This window comes from Pseudorasbora parva, chromosome 8 (assembly GCF_024679245.1).
Source record: "Pseudorasbora parva isolate DD20220531a chromosome 8, ASM2467924v1, whole genome shotgun sequence".
NCBI lineage: Eukaryota > Metazoa > Chordata > Actinopteri > Cypriniformes > Gobionidae > Pseudorasbora > Pseudorasbora parva.
In genome coordinates, this window is record NC_090179.1 from 5,377,910 (window position 1) to 5,397,768 (window position 19,859).

Genomic DNA, 19,859 nt, shown 5'->3' on the forward strand with positions numbered 1-19,859 from the left:
TTGTTTTTGTCCCAGGTCCATTATGAGGTTTGTAGCCCTCACCTTCACTGTTTTGCTGGCAGGTATATAAACCCATTTCTTCTCTCAACATAAAACAACAACAACAAAAAAAAAACAATAATTTTGTGGGGGTTTTTTGTTTGTTTGTTTTTCAGTTTAAAATCTATCCCAAGAAACATTTTATTACTAAAATAATTTGTGTGTATAATATATATATATATATATATATATATATATATATATATATATATATATATATATATATATATATATATATATATATATATATATATATATATATATTTTGTTCTTTCTTTAAGAGTTTTTTATTAGTTTATGCCAGTAGGGAAATAAATGATCATCAATGAAAAAAACTTTTTCTGAAAAACATCTTAAAGGGATCATGAACTGTATTGTTTTATAACGTTAACTTGGGTTCACTTATAATGTTAGTATGATTTAAATCAAGAATTGTCAAAATGTAGAAATAAAAGGCATTTTTCTACCCTGATTTTAGTCTCTGATTTGAAAGCTGTGTTTGAAGGGGTGTGTCTGCTGTGAAACTTCAGTTTCAACACCTACTGCTGTGATTGGCTGCTGTGAGACTTAAGAGTAAACGCCCACTGCTGTGACTGGCTGACATATTTGCATATGAAATAGCTCAGTGTTACATGTGGAACTGTCTTGAAAACCACATTTTTACCATTACAGCTCAAGGTTAAATAATCATGAAAAGTGTATATTATAGCCTTATAATTAGATCTATAGCATTATTTTTTTTAACTATTTTCTAACTTGATGGCCAACAACTCTCTGTTACCAATGTCATAGTTACGTTCGGCGGATGATAAACGAACGCTCAAGGGTGCATCTCGTCGTCTGAGGAAGCGCAACGGGAGAGATCTGCACCTACCCCCACCTCTGACACGTTGACCTCCATCACGAACTGACGTGTGGGATCAGGTTCGACTAAGATGGGAGCCGAAACAAAGCAACTTTTAAGGTTGGAGAATACAGCCTCAGCTGAATTCAACCACCTGAACATCGTTCTGGGGGAGGTCAAGGCAGTCAGAGGTGCGGCTAGTTGGCTGAAGTTATGAATGAAACGGCGATAGAAGCTGGCAAAACCCAGAAACCGCTGTATGGCCTTACGGGAATCTGGACTTGGCCAATCTATCACAGCTTTAACTCTGTCAGGGTCCATGCAAATTCTCTCAAAAGAGACAATGTAACCTAGGAGGGAAACAGACCGTTTCTCCGCCTTGACAAAAAACTCATTCTGTAACAGCCTCTAAAGCACTCGTCTGACATGTTGAACGTGTTCCTGGAGAGACAAAGAAAAACATCTATATGTCATCAAGGTACACATATATGAACTCGTCAACCATGTCTCTCAACACGTCATTGACGAGTGCCTGGAAAACCGCTGGGGAGTTGGAAAGGCATAACCATGTATTCAAAATGCCCCCTATGGGTTTTAAACACGGTTTTCCATTCATCCCCCTTCCTGACTGGCTTAAACGTGCAGTATGCAACTTTTGGCCACTAGGGGTCACTCATTCAAAATAATAACAACAGACGTACTTTGATGACGTCGGGAAAGTGCGTGGGCTCATGGGAGTTGTTGTCATTATTGCCACTGTCAACCAGCGAATCTGGCATCTCCAGCAGAAAACATGTTCACTGACAAGGTAATTGTTATATTACATCTCTATTATTGTTAAGTTTAGTTACGGCTTTTCACGTTATGTAATGCCAATCTAATGAAATAGCAGCAAGCTACCGTTACTTAACAAACTTATCAGTAACGTTAGCTAATGTGTGAGACAGAATGTTGTGCGGGCGGTCGCTATGTCAACACACCTATAAGTTGGTAGGCTATGTTGACATATTAACCGTGCATCATAATTTGAGTTACTCAAATTATAGATATGTTGACATGGCATCCGCGATTGTCGAACATTCTGTATATCAACTGTTCAATAAGGAAATACATTTCAATTTAGTTTATCATTACCAACATAAAACATAGTAATTGAGAGAACCAGCACCAGCAATACGTTGTTCATTGGAACACGCGCTGTGTCGCTCCCCACGTTCATCAATCATTCTAATAAACATTTATTTTGGAACTCAGAGATATATGAATAAGTAGATCATTATTAAATCGATATTATATGTAGCTAGTATTAACATATGATAAAAGTGAAGGTCACCTTATATTAATTGACCAAGATAGTGGCATATTACCTTATGAAGCTAACGTTACCTTCTCCAGCTACATATAAAACCAATAATAGCTAGTCCATCTGCGTTTTACACATGTCATCAGCGTGTCACCAAATATACGGATATAAATATACTTTTGAATCAGTTTTAAAAAGTCTCAGTTTCAGTCTCCAAAAACACAGAATCCGCCTGTTTGAAAAGCCGATGCAATACAAAATGTATACGTATTCAGCTAAACGCGTCTCAATGTGGTCAAGATCGCTATGCAATATGCAAACATACAGCATGTTATGATTATATGATTATTATGTTAGCTGAATGGTTACTTAAATTACCTGTTTATTAAAACGAAAGCGAGATCAGCATATCTCTCTGCAGTCCGAGCTTGTCACGAAGATTTCGCCATCTTTCAAAGGCTTCTCCAAGGTTTACACGTCTCTTGCTTCTTCTACTGTCCCAAAATCTTCTCGGGTCATTTTTTTTTCACCTGTACGTTTGCGCTTTGTTGAGCTGGCAAAACGTACAGGCAAAGAGTAGTCATGATCCATTATCGTACAGACTTTTTTATACGGGTGTTCCCCTTATACTGTCAGTGTTCCTCTTTGAGTTTGGGGGTTCCGCCGAGTTCCAGCAAGACGCAAACGTGGATATGACGTGAAAGACGGGCGACATAACGGAAATAAAGACACGGTCCGTGTCTTCGAATTAAAATATTAATTTCTCTGGATTTAGAAGTTAATTGGAACTGTCGGGATAATGTAAACACACAACTTTAAAAAATATATAACATAGATATAGTGATCTTTTATATTTTTAATGCTGAAACATTACATATTGTGCCTTTAACATTTATTGGTTTGCATTATTATTATTTTGAGTTGTTGGTTATTATATTTATTTTGGTTTAGTTATATTGCCAATAACTTGTTGCTTTATAAAATGTTGCTTCTATGTTTGCTCTGTCTTGTTTAAGTGAGCTCATCTTTTGACTTATATACCTGTCTTTTGTCTCAGTTAGGAGGTCAGTCTGTTCTGTTAGGTTCTCCTGAGTTTCTCTTTATATTGAGTTAAAGGTTGTTCCCTTTCGAAAGGGAACTCGAGCTGCGTCAGCTGACGCTATGGGGAACGCCTCCAGCGTGACCGGTGTCTGAGCTACTATCAAACCACAGCAATCCTATTGACCGGCGACAGCCTATGATGTCATCAAGGTGCAACCAGGAAGTATATAAGGGCGCCTTGCAAACATGACACCAGCATCTTCGTCTTCAGGGACTGTTTTTGTCTGAATGCTTCAAATCAAAGGTAATCCAGATTCATTTATTTTCTGCCTGGGATTAAGAGCATGCACAGTCAAGCTCTTGTGGAGTCATTTGTTCGATTGTGTGTAATGTGAGCGAAGTTTTCAATCCGAGATCGCTCCGTTCTCGTCTAGCGCTCTTCCTGAGGGAAGAGCGTTTTTGCATCTGAGATTAGTGATGTGATCCCCGCTCACGCTGAGGCTGAGCGCGGATGCGCGTCACATTCCCTCGGGTGGGGTCGCCGATCGCCGCGAGGGGATGTTTCCCTCCGGCGATCTAGCGACTGACGAGACTAATCACGAATGCTCGTAGGGATGGCTGGTGAGAAGGGAAATTAATTTCTCAGCCATCCTGACTGTGTATGCTGAGCCGATGGCTGTTATGAGCGCGCTGCATGCAGGCTGCGGCCGTCATGTGGGCGCATTAAAGGAGAGATCGCTCGTTTAAACGGAACGATCGATTTCTCCCCGGCCATAAAACCGTCGGCTCAGTTGAGCTTTTCCATTCCTTCCTGATCTCCTGACTGAGATCGTGAGGGTATGGAAGAACCCATATTCAGTGTATTCACGGGCATCAGCGGTGTTAAATGCTGATGTTTGGAGGATGGGTGTTCTAGCTCCAACCCTGCCATCTGAGCTTCTTTCAACTATGTTTCAAGAAGTTTAGATGGCGGGGCATACACGGCAGCGGGTCAGCCTGGTGCTACTTTTACGCCGTGTCGGTGTTGCAAGTATACTGGGAAGACCTGCTGAGGGATCTCAATCAGGGAAAATACCCTGACCCGCGGCGCAGCTGTGCGCCATATCAGCGATAGCAGGGCCTGAGGGCCAGTGTCACAGAAGCGCGGGTGGTGGTGTCCGAGGACCCGCACACCGCTGAGATCCGGGTCCCAGGCAGGCGGGAGGCGTCACGGTATACGGACCAGTGACGGGGCCTGAGTGCCAACATCGCCTCTCATGCTCCCCGCGGTTAAGGGCGGGGCGCAAAGAGGCGGACTCCCATATAAGAGGAATAGTATCACAACGCTGTTGGCGTGAAAGAAATATCCCTCCCTTAGGTGGGTGAGTTAAGAATTACATCTCATTTACTGCTCTTCTTCATTTTCTCCCCAGGCGCTTCTTACATCCGGCCCTGAGGGGGGCCATGACGATGATACTCTAGACCCCGCCTGGCTGGGCTGTGAGAAGCGCACCCTCAGGCGGTTGCGCTCCCAAACATGCATACTGTGAGTAAAACTTATGTGTGGATATCGTCGCGCAGGAGGCGAGCTGGTAAGTCCCCCTTGCGAGGGAAACATTTATTATTTATGTTGTGTGAGACTTCATGCTCCCCGCCAAGGGTTTGGGGATCACGGTATCGATGGAGGACACCATAGGGCCCTGTAGTTCCCCTGTCCGGTGGCTAGAACGATTTTTTTTTTAGATGCCGTTATGTGGCGTGTCTAGAGCTAGCTTTGCTAGGAGAGAATAGCCGCCATTGTATGTACAGCTGTGCGAACAGTTTTTTTGCCTTCTCTCTGTGTGATGAAGCAGTATTGAGGCAACCGCTCATTCTTGTAGGAATGTGCTGTTGTTTTAGGCGAGTGTGCTCTCCTAGTCAAACAGGAAGCTCTTAGCCACCCCAGGGTAAAGCGGTCAACGTTGCCCCTCGTGGAATTTCATAGACGGGAGGGTGAGTTTAGGCTTACGCACGAACTACAGATTTATGTCTAGCCTCGCAGGGCTTAGACGGAGTATTATTGAGGTTTTTTCGCTCCCCCGAGCCGCGTATAATACTCTTATGTAGGCTGGCCCTCTCCGGGCCACTGCATCGGTTGGCCTAGGCTTTTGCGGGATGGTGGGCATTTCTTTCCAAAGAAGGAAAGTAATTATAGCCCGAGGCCCTCGGTTTGAATATTGCAGGGCATTTTCTTTCGCATCCCTAGTCAGCCTCCTCTTACATTAGAGTCGTCCGGCCAAGGCCCGCCCCCTTCTCTGCGTTTTGGGGTTTTTAGTAATGCAGGTTGGTGTGAAGCAGAATGAACAGCGACTTAGCCAGTGGTCGTGGGGCGGGGTTTGGTGTCCCACGCTTGTACGCAGGTGGGCTAGTTTTGCGAAAACCCCGCTTTCCAGAGCTTGTTGTGGCTGCCACCTTCTGGCGGCCCCTGGCCCCATCCTGGAGGATGTTGGGCCGGTGGGTAGCATATTTGTGAATATTTTTTGCCCTCTGCTCTGTGTCTTCTGCTCCACCTTTTAGGGCTCGGGTTGAGCTGCACTCGCAACCTGCGTGCTTCGTAATGGTTCGGTCGGTTGCTCCCCTGGAAGCCGAAGCATTGCCATGGCTGACGCCCTAGCGTGAACGGTAGGCCGCTGCATGGAGGAAGAGCGGCCGCCCTGACGCAGGTGACGTAAGTTGTACTCCCCTCGCTTTGAGGGTCTAGGTACTTTCTGCTGAGTACACTGCTTTTGGCAATGTGTTTAGGCTATGTCTGTAGGCACTGCCGGATGGGACTGCGTCATCGCATGGAGGACCCCGTGAGCCTCCGGGATGAAGCCAGCCCCGGGAGGGGCATGGGCTACCAGCTGGCTGTGAGCAGCCAGCTTGGGCAGTCCTGGCAGTGGACTCTGAGCAGGAGGCCTCAGCAGGCCTCCTTGCGGGTGAGTCGCGACATCGGGCCAATGTGCGCCTGGGAGGAATATCCCCGACGATGTCGGCTTCAGCAGTACCTCGTCGACAAGCAGGACCATCATGGCCTCCCTGGGGTGATTCCCCAGGTGGTAACTGGATGTCTATGTCTTCGTCAGCCAAGCAGACAGCCACTGTCAGCCCGACTTGGAGCGGCCAGCATTCATCCGACCTGCCAGCGAGCATTCGTCGCTGGCATGGCTACAAGCCCAGTTAGTAGGCCTCCCTAGGCCTCCCTGAGGGCCTGCTGGGGTGCAGCAGGCCTTGCCGGGCTTCCCTTGAGGGGGTATTCCCGTGCTTCAGGTGTTAGACGGCAGGAAGTAGGCCTCACCAGGCCTCCCTGAGGGCCTGCTGTGGTAGCAGTAAGCCTCGTCTGGCTTCCCCCAAGGGGTCGTTCCTGGGCTTCAGTCACTGGATGATAGGTAGTAGGCCTCGCGGGGCCTCCCTGAGGGCCTGCTGGGATGCAGCAGGCCTCATCTGGCTTCCCCTGAGGGGGTACTCCAGGGAACTAGCGCTGGATAACAGTTCCTGGGCTCCAGTCACTAGATGGCAGGTAGCAGGCCTCACCAGGCCTCCCGGAGGGCCTGCTGGGTTGCAGCAGGCCTCATCTGGCTTCCCCTGAGGGGGTGGTCCAGGGCCTCGGCCACTGGGTGACAGGGATTAGGCCTCGCTAGGCCTCCCGGAGGGTGAGCCCCGGTTCCCGGTTCCTATGACAGTGAGCATGGTTGCTAGCCAGGGCGGCTAGCATGATCTGCTATCAGGTAGCAGGTCTCACCAGGCCTCCCTGAGGTCGTTCCCTGGTCTCAGTGCCGGCTACGAGTAGCCTGGCAAGTAGTAGGCCCTGCGGGGCCTCCCAGGGGAAATGAGTTCCTTGGACGGAGACACATAACTGGCTCAAGCTGACAGCTAGTGGTTCCTGCCATCAGGCTTCGGTCCTAGCCGGCAGCACCTGATGGCGGGCGCATACTCTAGCACGACGAGTTTACACTGCTGCTATGCGGTCCTTACAGGACAGGGACTTGCATAGGTTGCCTACAGCATGGTACCTACCAGGCAGGCTTAAGAGCTCCCCTCTTAGGAGGGTTGTCTGTGAGCTTACGGCCGCCTGGGCCTGGTCAGTTGGTCGTAGGCCCCTCGGGGCCTCCCTGTGAGATCAGCCTGTAGGCCTTCTCAGGCCTCCTGAGCACCCCTGTAATGTATGTGCTCGGTAGATCCTAGGATCGAGCAGCTGACTCCCCTCGCTAGCAAGGGTGGGAAAGCACTACGCTGAGCGCTGTTCTCCAGGATAGCCCGTCTCTGAGTTCCGGCCTGAGGCGGACACTGCCAGTTCGCAGTCCCTCAGCTTGATGCCTCTCCAGAGGCGAGTTTCCAGAGGCTCTGTTGTTAACAGACTGGGCTGGCAGACGGAAGCGTCCCGCATAGTGACGCCAGGTCAAGCCTCCCTGGTGGCATTCGGTGAAGTTCTTCCCGAATAGTGACTGGCTGGGGCGCCCTCGGGTCCCCTAGCCACATTCCCTTAAAGGAACCCCTTCTGTCGAACAGGTTGGTTCCAGGCCTTTGGGCGGCCGGGGTAGGGTACATGAAGGTGCCCCAAGGCCACAGCTCGGGCTATGACCGTAGGGAATGCTGTCACTGACAGCCTAATGTGACCAGAGGGGGAGTGGTTCAGGCATTTCAGTTGAATTTGCTTGTCCTGACAGTTGTCACTGCCAGTAGGCATGCACTCCCCTCGGCATGGCGGCGTGGGTATATCGTTCCCCATAGCGTCAGCTGACGCAGCTCGAGTTCCCTTTCGAAAGGGAACGTCCCTGGTTACGACTGTAACCTTAGTTCCCTGAGAACAGGGAACGAGACGCTGCGTCACTTTTGCCATGCCTCGGGGCCTGCCTGCGAACAGTCCCTTCAGACGAAGAAGCTGGTGTCATGTTTGCAAGGCGCCCTTATATACTTCCTGGTTGCACCTTGATGACATCATAGGCTGTCGCCGGTCAATAGGATTGCTGTGGTTTGATAGTAGCTCAGACACCGGTCACGCTGGAGGCGTTCCCCATAGCGTCAGCTGACGCAGCGTCTCGTTCCCTGTTCTCAGGGAACTAAGGTTACAGCCGTAACCAGGGACGTTTTGCTGACCTCAGTTTATTTAAGTCTTGTTAGATTATTTGTTAGATTTAATTGATTTATTTTTTATTCTTTATTTGTGACTTTTTGTATTTTTTGAGGTAAAATAAAACACATTCTTTTGTTGGAAAGCTGGTGTCCTCGTGCCCTACTCTCTGGCCTTCTCACACGAACCAAGTGATATGCATTGCATAAATCCAATTTTATGAAGATAGATGCTCCCTGCAACCTCTCAAAAGCTGAAGACATCAGCGGCAAAGGATACGTATTCTTTACCGTGATGTTCAGCTCTCGGTAATCAATACAAGGTCACAGAGAACCATCCTTCTTGCCCACAAAAAAGAACCCTGTCCCCGCCGGAGAAGAGGAAGGTTGGATGAATCCGGCCACTAGAGAATCAGAAATTATTTCTCCATGGCCTCTCTCTCAGGAACAGAAAGAGAGTAAAGTTTGCCCTAGGTGGAGATTTACCTGGCAGGTCTATAGCATAGTCATAGGGACGATATGGAGGAAGAGAAGCAACTTGAGACTTACTGAACACTTCCTTCCTGTTCAGATACTCCGTGGGCACGTTTGACATTTCAGTCGCCTTCTCCTGAAACACAGAAACAGAGACAGAAGAACAAGCAGAGACAAGACAAGACCCGTGGCAGGACTCGCTCCACATGGACACAGAGTAGGAGCCCCAGTCCACACAGGGATTGTGTTTCACCAGCCAGGGGTGCCCCAACACAATAGGTGCGACAGGTGAGTGCATGAGGAGGACGGAGATGGTCTCAGTATGATTGCCAATTGATGAGGGTTATGGGTCCAGTAGATAGGGAGATGTTAGGAAGTGGTTGTCCGTTGAGTGCACTGACGGATATCTGGTGAGGAAGTGATGAGATGGGAAGGTGTAACTTGTGAGCCAGGTGAATATCCATAAAGTTCCCCTTGGCCCCGGAATCCACGAGTGCACGTGTGGTGTGAGTCCTTTTGTTCCCCCATCTCAGTATTACCAGAAGGAGAGTGGATGGTGAGGGCTTCCCGGCAGAGATCCCACCCAATACTAGCCTCAACTTTACCATCGGGCTCGATCTTTTACCAGGCATGAGTGTCGAAAGTGTCTCCGACCAGCACAGTAAAGACAAAGTCCTTGGGACTTCCAACTCTCTCTCTCCTCCCTGGAAAGCTGGACTATCCCGACCTGCATGGTGGGCTCGTGATCGATGGGACCGACCGTGCTGTCCTCCATACTGCCCCGACTTCTGGTGCCTTCATGGTTGTGGACCGTTGGAATGTGTTGGCCCAGCTGGTTGATACAGGCATCCACCCGCAGCGCCAGATAGATAAGCCCGCTGAGCTAAGGAGATGAATCCAACATATAAATCTCTTTTTGAACACGGTCGGCCAACCCATGTAGGAACATATCCCACTGTGCCTCCTCATTACATTTACACTCAGCTGCCAGAGTGCGAAATTTGATCGATTAGTCGGCCACTGAGGAGCTTCCCTGTTTAAGGTCGGCGAGTCTTCTGGCCGCTTCCTTGCCCACTACCTTCTGGTCAAACACACTCTTCATCTCGGCAGCTAATGCAAGGAACTAGCTACAGCATGGTTCTTGGTTCACCCACACCGCTGTTCCCAACAGAGCTGCTTTACGCTTAAGTAAAGTCAGAACAAATGCCTCCTTGGCCTCTTCAGTCTCGAATGGCATGGGCAGTGGCAAAAAATTCATAGAACATTTAGCGAGAAACGCGCTACAAAAATCTGGCTCACCAGCGTAACTCTCTGGAACAGGTAGGCGTGGTTCAGGATGATGACTCCTTTCGGGTGCAATGGGGGAAACAGCTGGTGTGGGCGGCACAGTGGGAGTGCTCAGGAGGTGGATCTGCTGGGTGAGCAAGTCAACCCGGGCACCTGCGTCACGAGAACTTGGACAGCGCGTCTGTTGGAAGAGATGCTCTCCTGCTGCTGATCCATCCTGGCAATGCTATGCTCCACAAAATCCTTAAAACATGTTGCACTTGCTGCTTCCATAGTTGGTCAGATTATTCTGTAATGACAAACAGGGCGGAAGCAAATGCAATGCAAAAAGCAATGTTTATTGAACAGATACTCAAGAGTAGTGAAAGATCGTTGTACAAATGCTTCTGCACGAAGGCAGCAGAGCGGGAACACAGACAGAAGGAGAGCGTGACACAGGGACTGAGATGGGAATCCTGAAGACAGTGTGATGGTGAAGGTGAGTCTATGGTGAGATCGACGAATGAAGAGTCCAGAGTCTAGTACACAGGAAACACAGGGAACAGGCACACACCATGGGAGACTCAAACAACGATCTGACAACATGGAGAGGGAGATAAGGCATTAAGTAGGCTGGTGATGATGAAGTGCAGCTTTCGCTGATCAGGATAATGAGACGTAACGAGACACACCCACACCACACACATGAGACTAGAATGAGACGGCGGATATACCAACCGTGACACCTGTAGTGATCCTGCTTTCTAGAAAGTCACATGGCTACATTATTTGTCTCAACTGTAATTTTAATGTACAGGTACTTTTCAAAAAAATAATAATGTGATAAAACATTAAAAGTAAAAACATAAAACATAAAAGTTCATTATTTTCCATAATGTAATAATACAAATTAAACTTTCATATATTTTCGATTAATTGCACACCAACTGAAATATTTCAGGTCTTTTATTGTCTTAATTTTGATGATTTTGCCATACAGCTCATGAAAACCCAAAATCTCAAAAAATAAGCATATTTCATCCGACTAATAAAAGAAAAGTGTTTTTAATACAAAAAAAGTCAACCTTCAAATAATTATGTTCAGTTATGCACTCAATACTTGGTCGGGAATCCTTTTGCAGACATGACTGCTTCAATGCGGCGTGGAATGGAGGCAATCAGCCTGTGGCACTGCTGAGGTGTTATGGAGGCCCAGGATGCTTCGATAGCGGCCTTAAGCTCATCCAGAGTGTTGGGTCTTGCGTCTTTCAACTTTCTCTTCACAATATCCCACAGATTCTCTATGGGGTTCAGGTCAGGAGAGTTGCCAGGCCAATTGAGCACAGTAATACCATGGTCAGTAAACCATTTATCAGTGGTTTTGGCAATGTGAGCAGGTGACAGGTCGTGCTGAAAAACGAAATCTTCATCTCCATAAAGCTTTTCAGCAGATGGAAGCATGAAGTGCTCCAAAATCTCCTGATAGCTAGCTGCATTGACCCTGCCCTTGATAAAACACAGTGGACCAGGAGAAGCGCGTCGGTCATAGAAGGAGCTCGAATCGCAAGTAAGTCTATCCGAAATACTCTGTATTTGCTGTATTGCTTGGTGTTTTAATTACTAGAAGGAAGATACATTTTCGTTTCTGCACTTATTCCTTTTATTCATAACTTTGTTCCGTGAGCTACTCACAAATTGCACTTTAACCAGGGCAGTTTGAAGCGCGCTGTACGCAATCACCAGCCGTTATTAAATAATAATTGTTGGCTTTTAGCACAGGTAGTGAGTGATAGTTTGGTTTCGATTTGAGTCGTTGGCAGACCGTTGCGTTGATTAATCTTTGGGATAATTATAAGGGCGGACTGTATATTTAAGGCCGAGCAAGTTAGCCGGCCATTAGGAGAAGCGCGTCGGTCATAGAAGGAGCTCGAATCGCAAGTAAGTCTATCCGAAATACTCTGTATTTGCTGTATTGCTTGGTGTTTTAATTACTAGAAGGAAGATACATTTTCGTTTCTGCACTTATTCCTTTTATTCATAACTTTGTTCCGTGAGCTACTCACAAATTGCACTTTAACCAGGGCAGTTTGAAGCGCGCTGTACGCAATCACCAGCCGTTATTAAATAATAATTGTTGGCTTTTAGCACAGGTAGTGAGTGATAGTTTGGTTTCGATTTGAGTCGTTGGCAGACCGTTGCGTTGATTAATCTTTGGGATAATTATAAGGGCGGACTGTATATTTAAGGCCGAGCAAGTTAGCCGGCCATTAGGAGAAGCGCGTCGGTCATAGAAGGAGCTCGAATCGCAAGTAAGTCTATCCGAAATACTCTGTATTTTCTGTATTGCTTGGTGTTTTAATTACTAGAAGGAAGATACATTTTCGTTTCTGCACTTATTCCTTTTATTCATAACTTTGTTCCGTGAGCTACTCACAAATTGCACTTTAACCAGGGCAGTTTGAAGCGCGCTGTACGCAATCACCAGCCGTTATTAAATAATAATTGTTGGCTTTTAGCACAGGTAGTGAGTGATAGTTTGGTTTCGATTTGAGTCGTTGGCAGACCGTTGCGTTGATTAATCTTTGGGATAATTATAAGGGCGGACTGTATATTTAAGGCCGAGCAAGTTAGCCGGCCATTAGGAGAAGCGCGTCGGTCATAGAAGGAGCTCGAATCGCAAGTAAGTCTATCCGAAATACTCTGTATTTGCTGTATTGCTTGGTGTTTTAATTACTAGAAGGAAGATACATTTTCGTTTCTGCACTTATTCCTTTTATTCATAACTTTGTTCCTTGAGCTACTCACAAATTGCACTTTAACCAGGGCAGTTTGAAGCGCGCTGTACGCAATCACCAGCCGTTATTAAATAATAATTGTTGGCTTTTAGCACAGGTAGTGAGTGATAGTTTGGTTTCGATTTGAGTCGTTGGCAGACCGTTGCGTTGATTAATCTTTGGGATAATTATAAAAGCGTCCACACCTGCTATCCCTCAAGCAGTGATCAGTGTGTACTTAATAAGCGTGTCAGCGCTGTCGCGGTAGCGTCAGCGGGAGCGTTCAGCCCTCGTGTTCAGCCGCCTCGTGTGAAGACCGACAAGTGTAAAGACATTCGTTTTCGACTCGACCTACGATCGACTCCACCGTAGAACGAACACCGAGAACGCACTTAAGAATTTATTTATTTCTCTATCCTCTTTCTCCTTCTCTCTCTTCTCACAATGTGCTTTCAATACATACCCACTATTTCTACCCCTCGCTCCACTATCAGACGCAGACGGCAGCGCAACACTGCTAATCTGCGTCTTATTCCTTCCTCTACTAATATCCCTCCCTCCTTTTCTCTGGGTCTATGGAATTGTCAGTCAGCTGTAAACAAAGCTGACTTCATTCCAGCCTTCGCCACTCATTCCAATCTGAATATCTTGGCCTTGACTGAGACCTGGATCCGTCCAGAAGACTCAGCAACTCCTGCTGCTCTCTCTAACAATTTCTCCTTCTCACACACCCCTCGCCACACTGGCAGAGGTGGAGGCACAGGTTTTCTTATCACAAACAATTGGACATACTCAACCCACACCTCTCTCTGTAATAACATCTCATTTGAATACCATGCTATTACAGTTACAGCTCCTGCTAAAATCCATCTAGTAGTCATTTACCGCCCTCCAGGTCAATTGGGCACCTTTGTTGAGGAACTAGATGTGCTGCTGTCCTCATTCCCTGAGGATGGCAGCCCACTTGTAATCCTTGGTGATTTCAACATCCACCTGGACAAACCGTATGCTACAGATTTTCACTCCCTTCTATCCTCATTCGATCTCAAACTTCTTACTACCCCACACACACACAAATCTGGCAACCAACTTGACCTCATCTACATACGCAACTGCACTACAGAAAACACTTTGGTCAAACCCTTACACTTCTCGGATCACTACTTCATCACATTTAATATACATCTCACTACTCTTATGCTTCCACCTCCTCTACCAGTTAGTTTCAGACGAAACCTGCGTTCTCTTTCTCCCTCTCACCTCTCCTCCGTTGTATCATCCTCTCTTCCCTCACCCACACAATTCTCCTCTATGGATGTCAACACTGCAACAGACACTTTATGTTCCACTTTAACCACTTGTCTAGATACTATCTGCCCTCTGTCTTCTAGGCCAGCTCGCGCTACTCCCTCTAACCCTTGGTTATCTGATGTTCTTCGTGAACACCGGACCAAACTTAGGGCAGCAGAGAGAAAATGGCGCAAATCAAACGACTCATCTGACCTGAGTAAGTACCAATCTCTGCTCATTTCCTTCTCACAGGACGTCCATACAGCTAAATCCGCATATTTCCACAACAAAATCAACAGCACCTCAGACTCGCGCACACTTTTCAGAACTTTCACCTCTCTCCTCTGTCCCCCTCCACCACCTCCCACCACCTCTCTTTCTGCAGACGATCTTGCCAATTTTTTCACAAACAAAACCACACTCATCAGCAGTCAGTTCACACCTCCACACACACACACTTTTGAATCAGCCACATCCACAGCCAAACATTTTCTCTCCTCCTTCTCTACACTCACTGAGGACGAAGTATCTAAGCTTCTCCTCTCCAGCCATCCCACTACCTGCCCTCTAGATCCCATCCCCTCACATCTCCTACAAGCCATCTCCCCTACACTCTTACCAGCACTCACACACATCATCAACACATCTCTCTCCACCGGCATCTTCCCTACCACATTCAAGCAGGCTCGGGTAACCCCACTGCTTAAAAAACCCACATTAGACACATCGCTTGTAGAGAACTACAGACCTGTTTCTCTCCTACCATTCATTGCGAAAACACTTGAAAGAGTTGTTTTCAACCAGGTCTCATCTTTTCTCTCACAGTCTAATCAACTGGACGTAAACCAGTCGGGCTTCAAAAAGGGCCACTCAACTGAGACGGCATTACTGTCAGTTACTGAAGCCCTGCGGCTGGCTAAAGCTGCATCCAAATCATCAGTCCTCATCCTCCTTGATCTATCTGCTGCCTTTGACACTGTGAATCATCAGATTCTTCTGTCCACCCTCTCATCACTGGGCATCACAGGGACTCCACTCCACTGGTTTGAGTCCTATCTCACAGGTAGGTCTTTTAAGGTTGCCTGGAGAGGAGAGGTATCCAAAACACATCAACTGACCACAGGGGTTCCTCAGGGCTCAGTGCTTGGACCTCTCCTCTTCTCCATTTACACTACATCACTGGGACCCATCATTCAGGCACATGGTCTCTCTTATCATTGCTATGCTGATGACACACAGCTCTACCTCTCATTTCAACCAGATGATCCCACAGTAGCTGCACGAATCTCAAACTGTCTGGCGGACATCTCGGCATGGATGAAAAAACATCACCTGCAGCTCAATCTAGCAAAGACTGAGCTGCTTGTTTTCCCTGCTAACCCCACCATACAACACGATTTTACCATCCAGCTAGGTTCATCTCTGATTACTCCTTCGGGGTCGGTCAGAAATCTTGGAGTAATCTTTGATGACCAGCTGTCCTTCAAAGACCACATCTCGAAGACGGCTCGGTCATGCAGGTTTGCATTGCACAATATCAGGAAAATCAGACCGTTCCTTACGGAGCATGCAACACAGCTTCTTGTCCAAGCCCTGGTCATTTCTAGACTTGACTATTGCAACGCGCTTCTGGCTGGACTTCCATCTTGTGCAATCAAACCGTTGCAAATGATCCAGAACGCTGCAGCACGTCTTGTATTCAATGAGCCCAAAAGGGCTCATGTCACACCTCTATTCATCTCTCTGCATTGGCTACCACTCGCTGCCCGGATCAAATTCAAAGCCCTGACTCTTGCTTATGGATCTTCCACAAGCGCAGCACCCGCATACTTCGACTCACTCCTACGCGTCTACACACCCACCAGAAGCCTTCGCTCAGCTAATGAGCGAAGGCTTGTGGTACCATCACAGAGAGGCATGAAATCCCTCTCTCGAACTTTTTCTTTCATTGTTCCGGGTTGGTGGAACGATCTTCCGTCCTCCATACGCACAACAGAATCACTCACTTCGTTCAAAAGACAGGTAAAAACTCATCTCTTCCATGAGCACTTAATCTTACATTAAAAAAAAAAAAAAAAAAAAAAAAAAAATTCCCCCTCTATTTCTCCTTTCTTCTTTCCTTTTCTGGTCTTTGCTACTCTGAGCAGTGTACAAATCTTAGTATTTAGGGCACTTTTTGTGTTTCGTTGCCTCTTCTTGACGGATCACTTCCTGTTCTCCTGAGTTGTAAGTCGCTTTGGATAAAAGCGTCTGCTAAATGCATAAATGTAAATGTAAATGTAAATGGACCAACACCAGCAGCTGACATGGCACCCCAGACCATAACTGACTGTGGGTACTTGACACTGGACATAAGGCATTTTGGCATTTCCTTCTCCCCAGTCTTCCTCAAGACTCTTGCACCTTGATTTCCGAATGACATGCAAAATTTGCTTTCATCCGAAAAAAATACTTTGGACCACTAAGCAACAGTCCAGTGCTGCTTCTCTGTAGCCCAAAGTGGCTTGACCTGGGGATTGCGGCACCTGTAGCCCATTTCCTGCACACGCCTGTGCACGGTGGCTCTGGATGTTTCTACTCCAGACTCAGTCCACTGCTTCCGCAGGTCCCCCAAGGTCTGGAATCGGTCCTTCTCCACAATCTTCCTCAGGATCCAGTCATCTCTTCTCGTTGTGCAGCATTTTTTGCCACACTTTTTCCTTCCCACCGACTTCCCACTGAGGTGCCTTGATACAGCACTCTGGGAACAGCCTATTTGTTCAGAATTTTCTTTCTGTGTCTTACCCTCTTGCTTGAGGGTGTTAATGATGGCCTTCTGGACAGGGTCAGGTCGGCAGTCTTGCGCATGATTGCGGTTTTGAGTAATGAACTAGGCTGGGAGTTTTTAAAAGCCTCAGGAATCTTTTGCAGGTGATTAGAGTTAATTAGTTGATTCAGACGATTAGGTTAATAGCTTGTTTAGAGAACCTTTTCATGATATGCTATTTTTTTTAATTTTGGGTTCCCTTTCAGTCGGTCACGTTCGACGTACATCGGACTTAGACTGATGAATTGGGATCACTTCTGGGAGCCCCTATCAGCTTTGAGATATAGAAAACGGGCCAATGAACATTGGCCTGCGTGTTTTGCATATCGCACCCCGCCCTGCTGCGCGGGTATAAAGCGGAAGCGATCACCACGCACTGTTGTCATTCACTTCGGAGCTGAATGGCGTTGATGAAGCATCTGACTGCCTACTACCTAGCAAGAGAGAGAGAGAGAAAGCGTGTGCCGGGGGAAATTGCTCTTGTGTTGGCTAGACGGCACAAGACAGCTCGACAGCGATCTCACTGCTGCTGAGAGAGCTGCTGTTTTCACAGCAAACTGAGCAAATTGCACTTTACACACACACACACACACCACACAGTTGGTTCGGTGGGCGTGTTTCTTTTTCTGGTGAGAGCAGAAAACAGGCTGCACACAAAACCTGTTTATTTCTGCCGCAGTTGATCCCTGGGTGCTTCAACACCTAAAAGAGCTAATTTTTCGTGTTCTCACTGCGGGAACATGACTATCTGGGCGCTTAGGTCGAAACTCGCCTACCTCCGGGAAGGTGGAGTCCCCCTACCCATAGCTCGATCTAGGTCTATTCCTGCCCAGCAGAATATACCTACTTTGATGGATGGCCGGGGTGACCTGAGGATCACGGTTAGGGCAAACCCGTCGAGTGAGCCTCCGCGGGACCCTAATCCCTCACAAGCGCCGCAACCGGTGGTGCTTCCAGGGGACCCCGTCGGCCCCCCATTTGCGTGGCCGAAGGTGTCTTTTGGGGAACCCACGGACGAACAGATGTCAATCTCTGCATCGGAGGGGGAGTTTCAGTCCTCTGTGGATGAAGATTCGGTTGTACTGCCTCCCTCTGGGAGAGTGGCAACGGTCAAGTCGGACCTGGAGTTGACAGCTGACAGCTATGCTTTCCCGGGCCGCTGAAAAGGTCAGGCTTGAGCGGAACCCTCCACCACGTCCCGAAACTGCTAGGGTGGGGGGGTATGGGGGGGTGGCTGGTTCTCAGCTTCCCGCCCCGGTGCCTTTCTTCCCGGAGGTGCATGAGGAGCTGACTAGGTCGTGGAGAGCACCGTTTAGCGCCCGTCGGCGACCTAGTGACTCCTCCCCCTTCACTACCCTTGACGGCGGGCAGGCCAGGGGGTATGAGGGTCTCCCGCCCAACTGTGTCGGACGTCCGCCTCCAGCTGGCGCGGGGATCCGAAGCTCCTGTCCAGGGCTTGTAGGTTCTCTTCCGGTCTGACCGTGTCCGCCCTGCATGCCATGGCGTTGCTTCAGGTGCATCAAGCACAGGCACTCATGGACATGCTCGAGGGCAGTCCTGGCCCAGAGCTCCTCCTGGAGCTCCTGACGGCTACGGGTGAGGAAAACCACCGCCCATACTATTGGCCAGACGATGTCCACTTTGGTGGTCCAGGAGCGGCATCTCTGGCTCAACCTGGCTGATATGAGGGAGACCGATAAGACCCGGTTCCTGGACTCCCCTATTTCTTCGGCTGGGTTGTTCGGCAACGTGGTCGAGAGCTTTCCCGAGCAGTTCTCGGCCGCCCAGAAGCAGACGGAGGCCATCCGGCACCTCCTGCCCCGGCGGTTAGCTGCTGCCTCAACCCCGCCACTGGCTGCAGCACCTCCACCTGCTCGTCGGTGAGGGCGTCCGCCCACCGCCGCAGGCCAGCAGCAGCCTCCACCCGGGCGTAGGCGTGGAGCCGGCCACGGGAAGGACGTCCAACCCGCTCAGGCCGCTGCCAAGCCAGGTGGCAAGCGCCGTCGCAAGAGACCCTGCTCGACAGAAAGTGGCAGCAGCACCACCACTATAGCAGGTAGGCCCCCTCAGCGGAAGCAGGTAAAAGTGTTGCCACGCACACGCAGACCATCCGGGTCGGATCCCTGCATGCAGTTGTGCTGCCCCGCTGTGGGTGCGTCTGTGGTGCCATTAGTCCCGCTGGTGCAGTCGTTGGGGGCCTGGCTAGTGCTCCTCAGCCCGTCCCGCTGGCTCATCCGCACCACAGACTCGGCTATGTGGCTCAGTCTGCCCTGCGTCCCCCCAAGCTCAGGGGTGCTTGCTTCACCTCTGTGTTGAAGAAGCGCGCCCCGGTGCTTCAGGCGGGGATCGCAGTCCTACTGGCGAAGGACGCGATCGATTCGGTCCCTGCAGCCGATACAAAGACCTGCTTTTACAGCCTGTATTTCGTTGTACCCAAGAAAAGCGGCGGGTCACGGCCAATCTTGGATCTGCGGTTCTCGAACCGATCCCTTCACAGGCTACCGTTCAGAATGTTAACGCAGAAACGCATCCTCAGATGCATCCGTCCTCAAGATTGTTCTGCAGCGATCGACCTGAAGAACGCGTACTTTCATGTCTCGGTTCTCCCACGACACAGACCGTTTCTACGCTCTGTGGTCAACAGACGAGCATATTAGAACGAGGTCCCACCCTTCGGGCTTATGGTGCACGAGCACCTCAGCCAGTTGGGGCTTCGGGTCAACTGGGAGAAGAGCGAGCTCTGCCGATTCAGAGGTTCCCTTTTCTTGGTTTGGAGCTGGATTTGGTCGCCCTGAGAGCGCACCTCACCGAGGAGCGCGTCCAGTCTGTGTTGAAATGCTTGAATTCGTTAAAACGCAGGACAGCAGTCCTCCTGAAACAACTTCAGAGGCTCCTGGGGCATATGGCATCTGGAGTGGCGGTCACGCCGCTCAGGGTGCTCCATATGAGACCGCT

General features: G+C 48.7%; 1 protein-coding gene across 5 annotated transcripts in view; it reads left to right on the forward strand.

The window, feature by feature from the left end:
- Window positions 1-19,859, forward strand: part of LOC137084065 (apolipoprotein A-I-2-like) — a 46,502-nt gene that overhangs the window by 17,439 nt on the left and 9,204 nt on the right. Inside the window, exons 1-2 of one of the 5 annotated variants that reach the window (XM_067449997.1) lie at window positions 12,736-14,315; window positions 14,924-15,063. The exons of 1 other annotated variant lie outside the window; for it this stretch is intronic. In XM_067449997.1, the coding sequence (XP_067306098.1) occupies window positions 13,253-14,315; window positions 14,924-14,928 (1,068 nt within the window). In that variant the 5' untranslated portion in view covers window positions 12,736-13,252 and the 3' untranslated portion in view covers window positions 14,929-15,063. Of the gene's footprint in view, window positions 1-15; window positions 63-12,734; window positions 14,316-14,923; window positions 15,064-19,859 lie in introns of those variants that run through there. 3 more of the 5 variants (XM_067449999.1, XR_010906689.1, XM_067449996.1) reach the window with 3 other exon arrangements.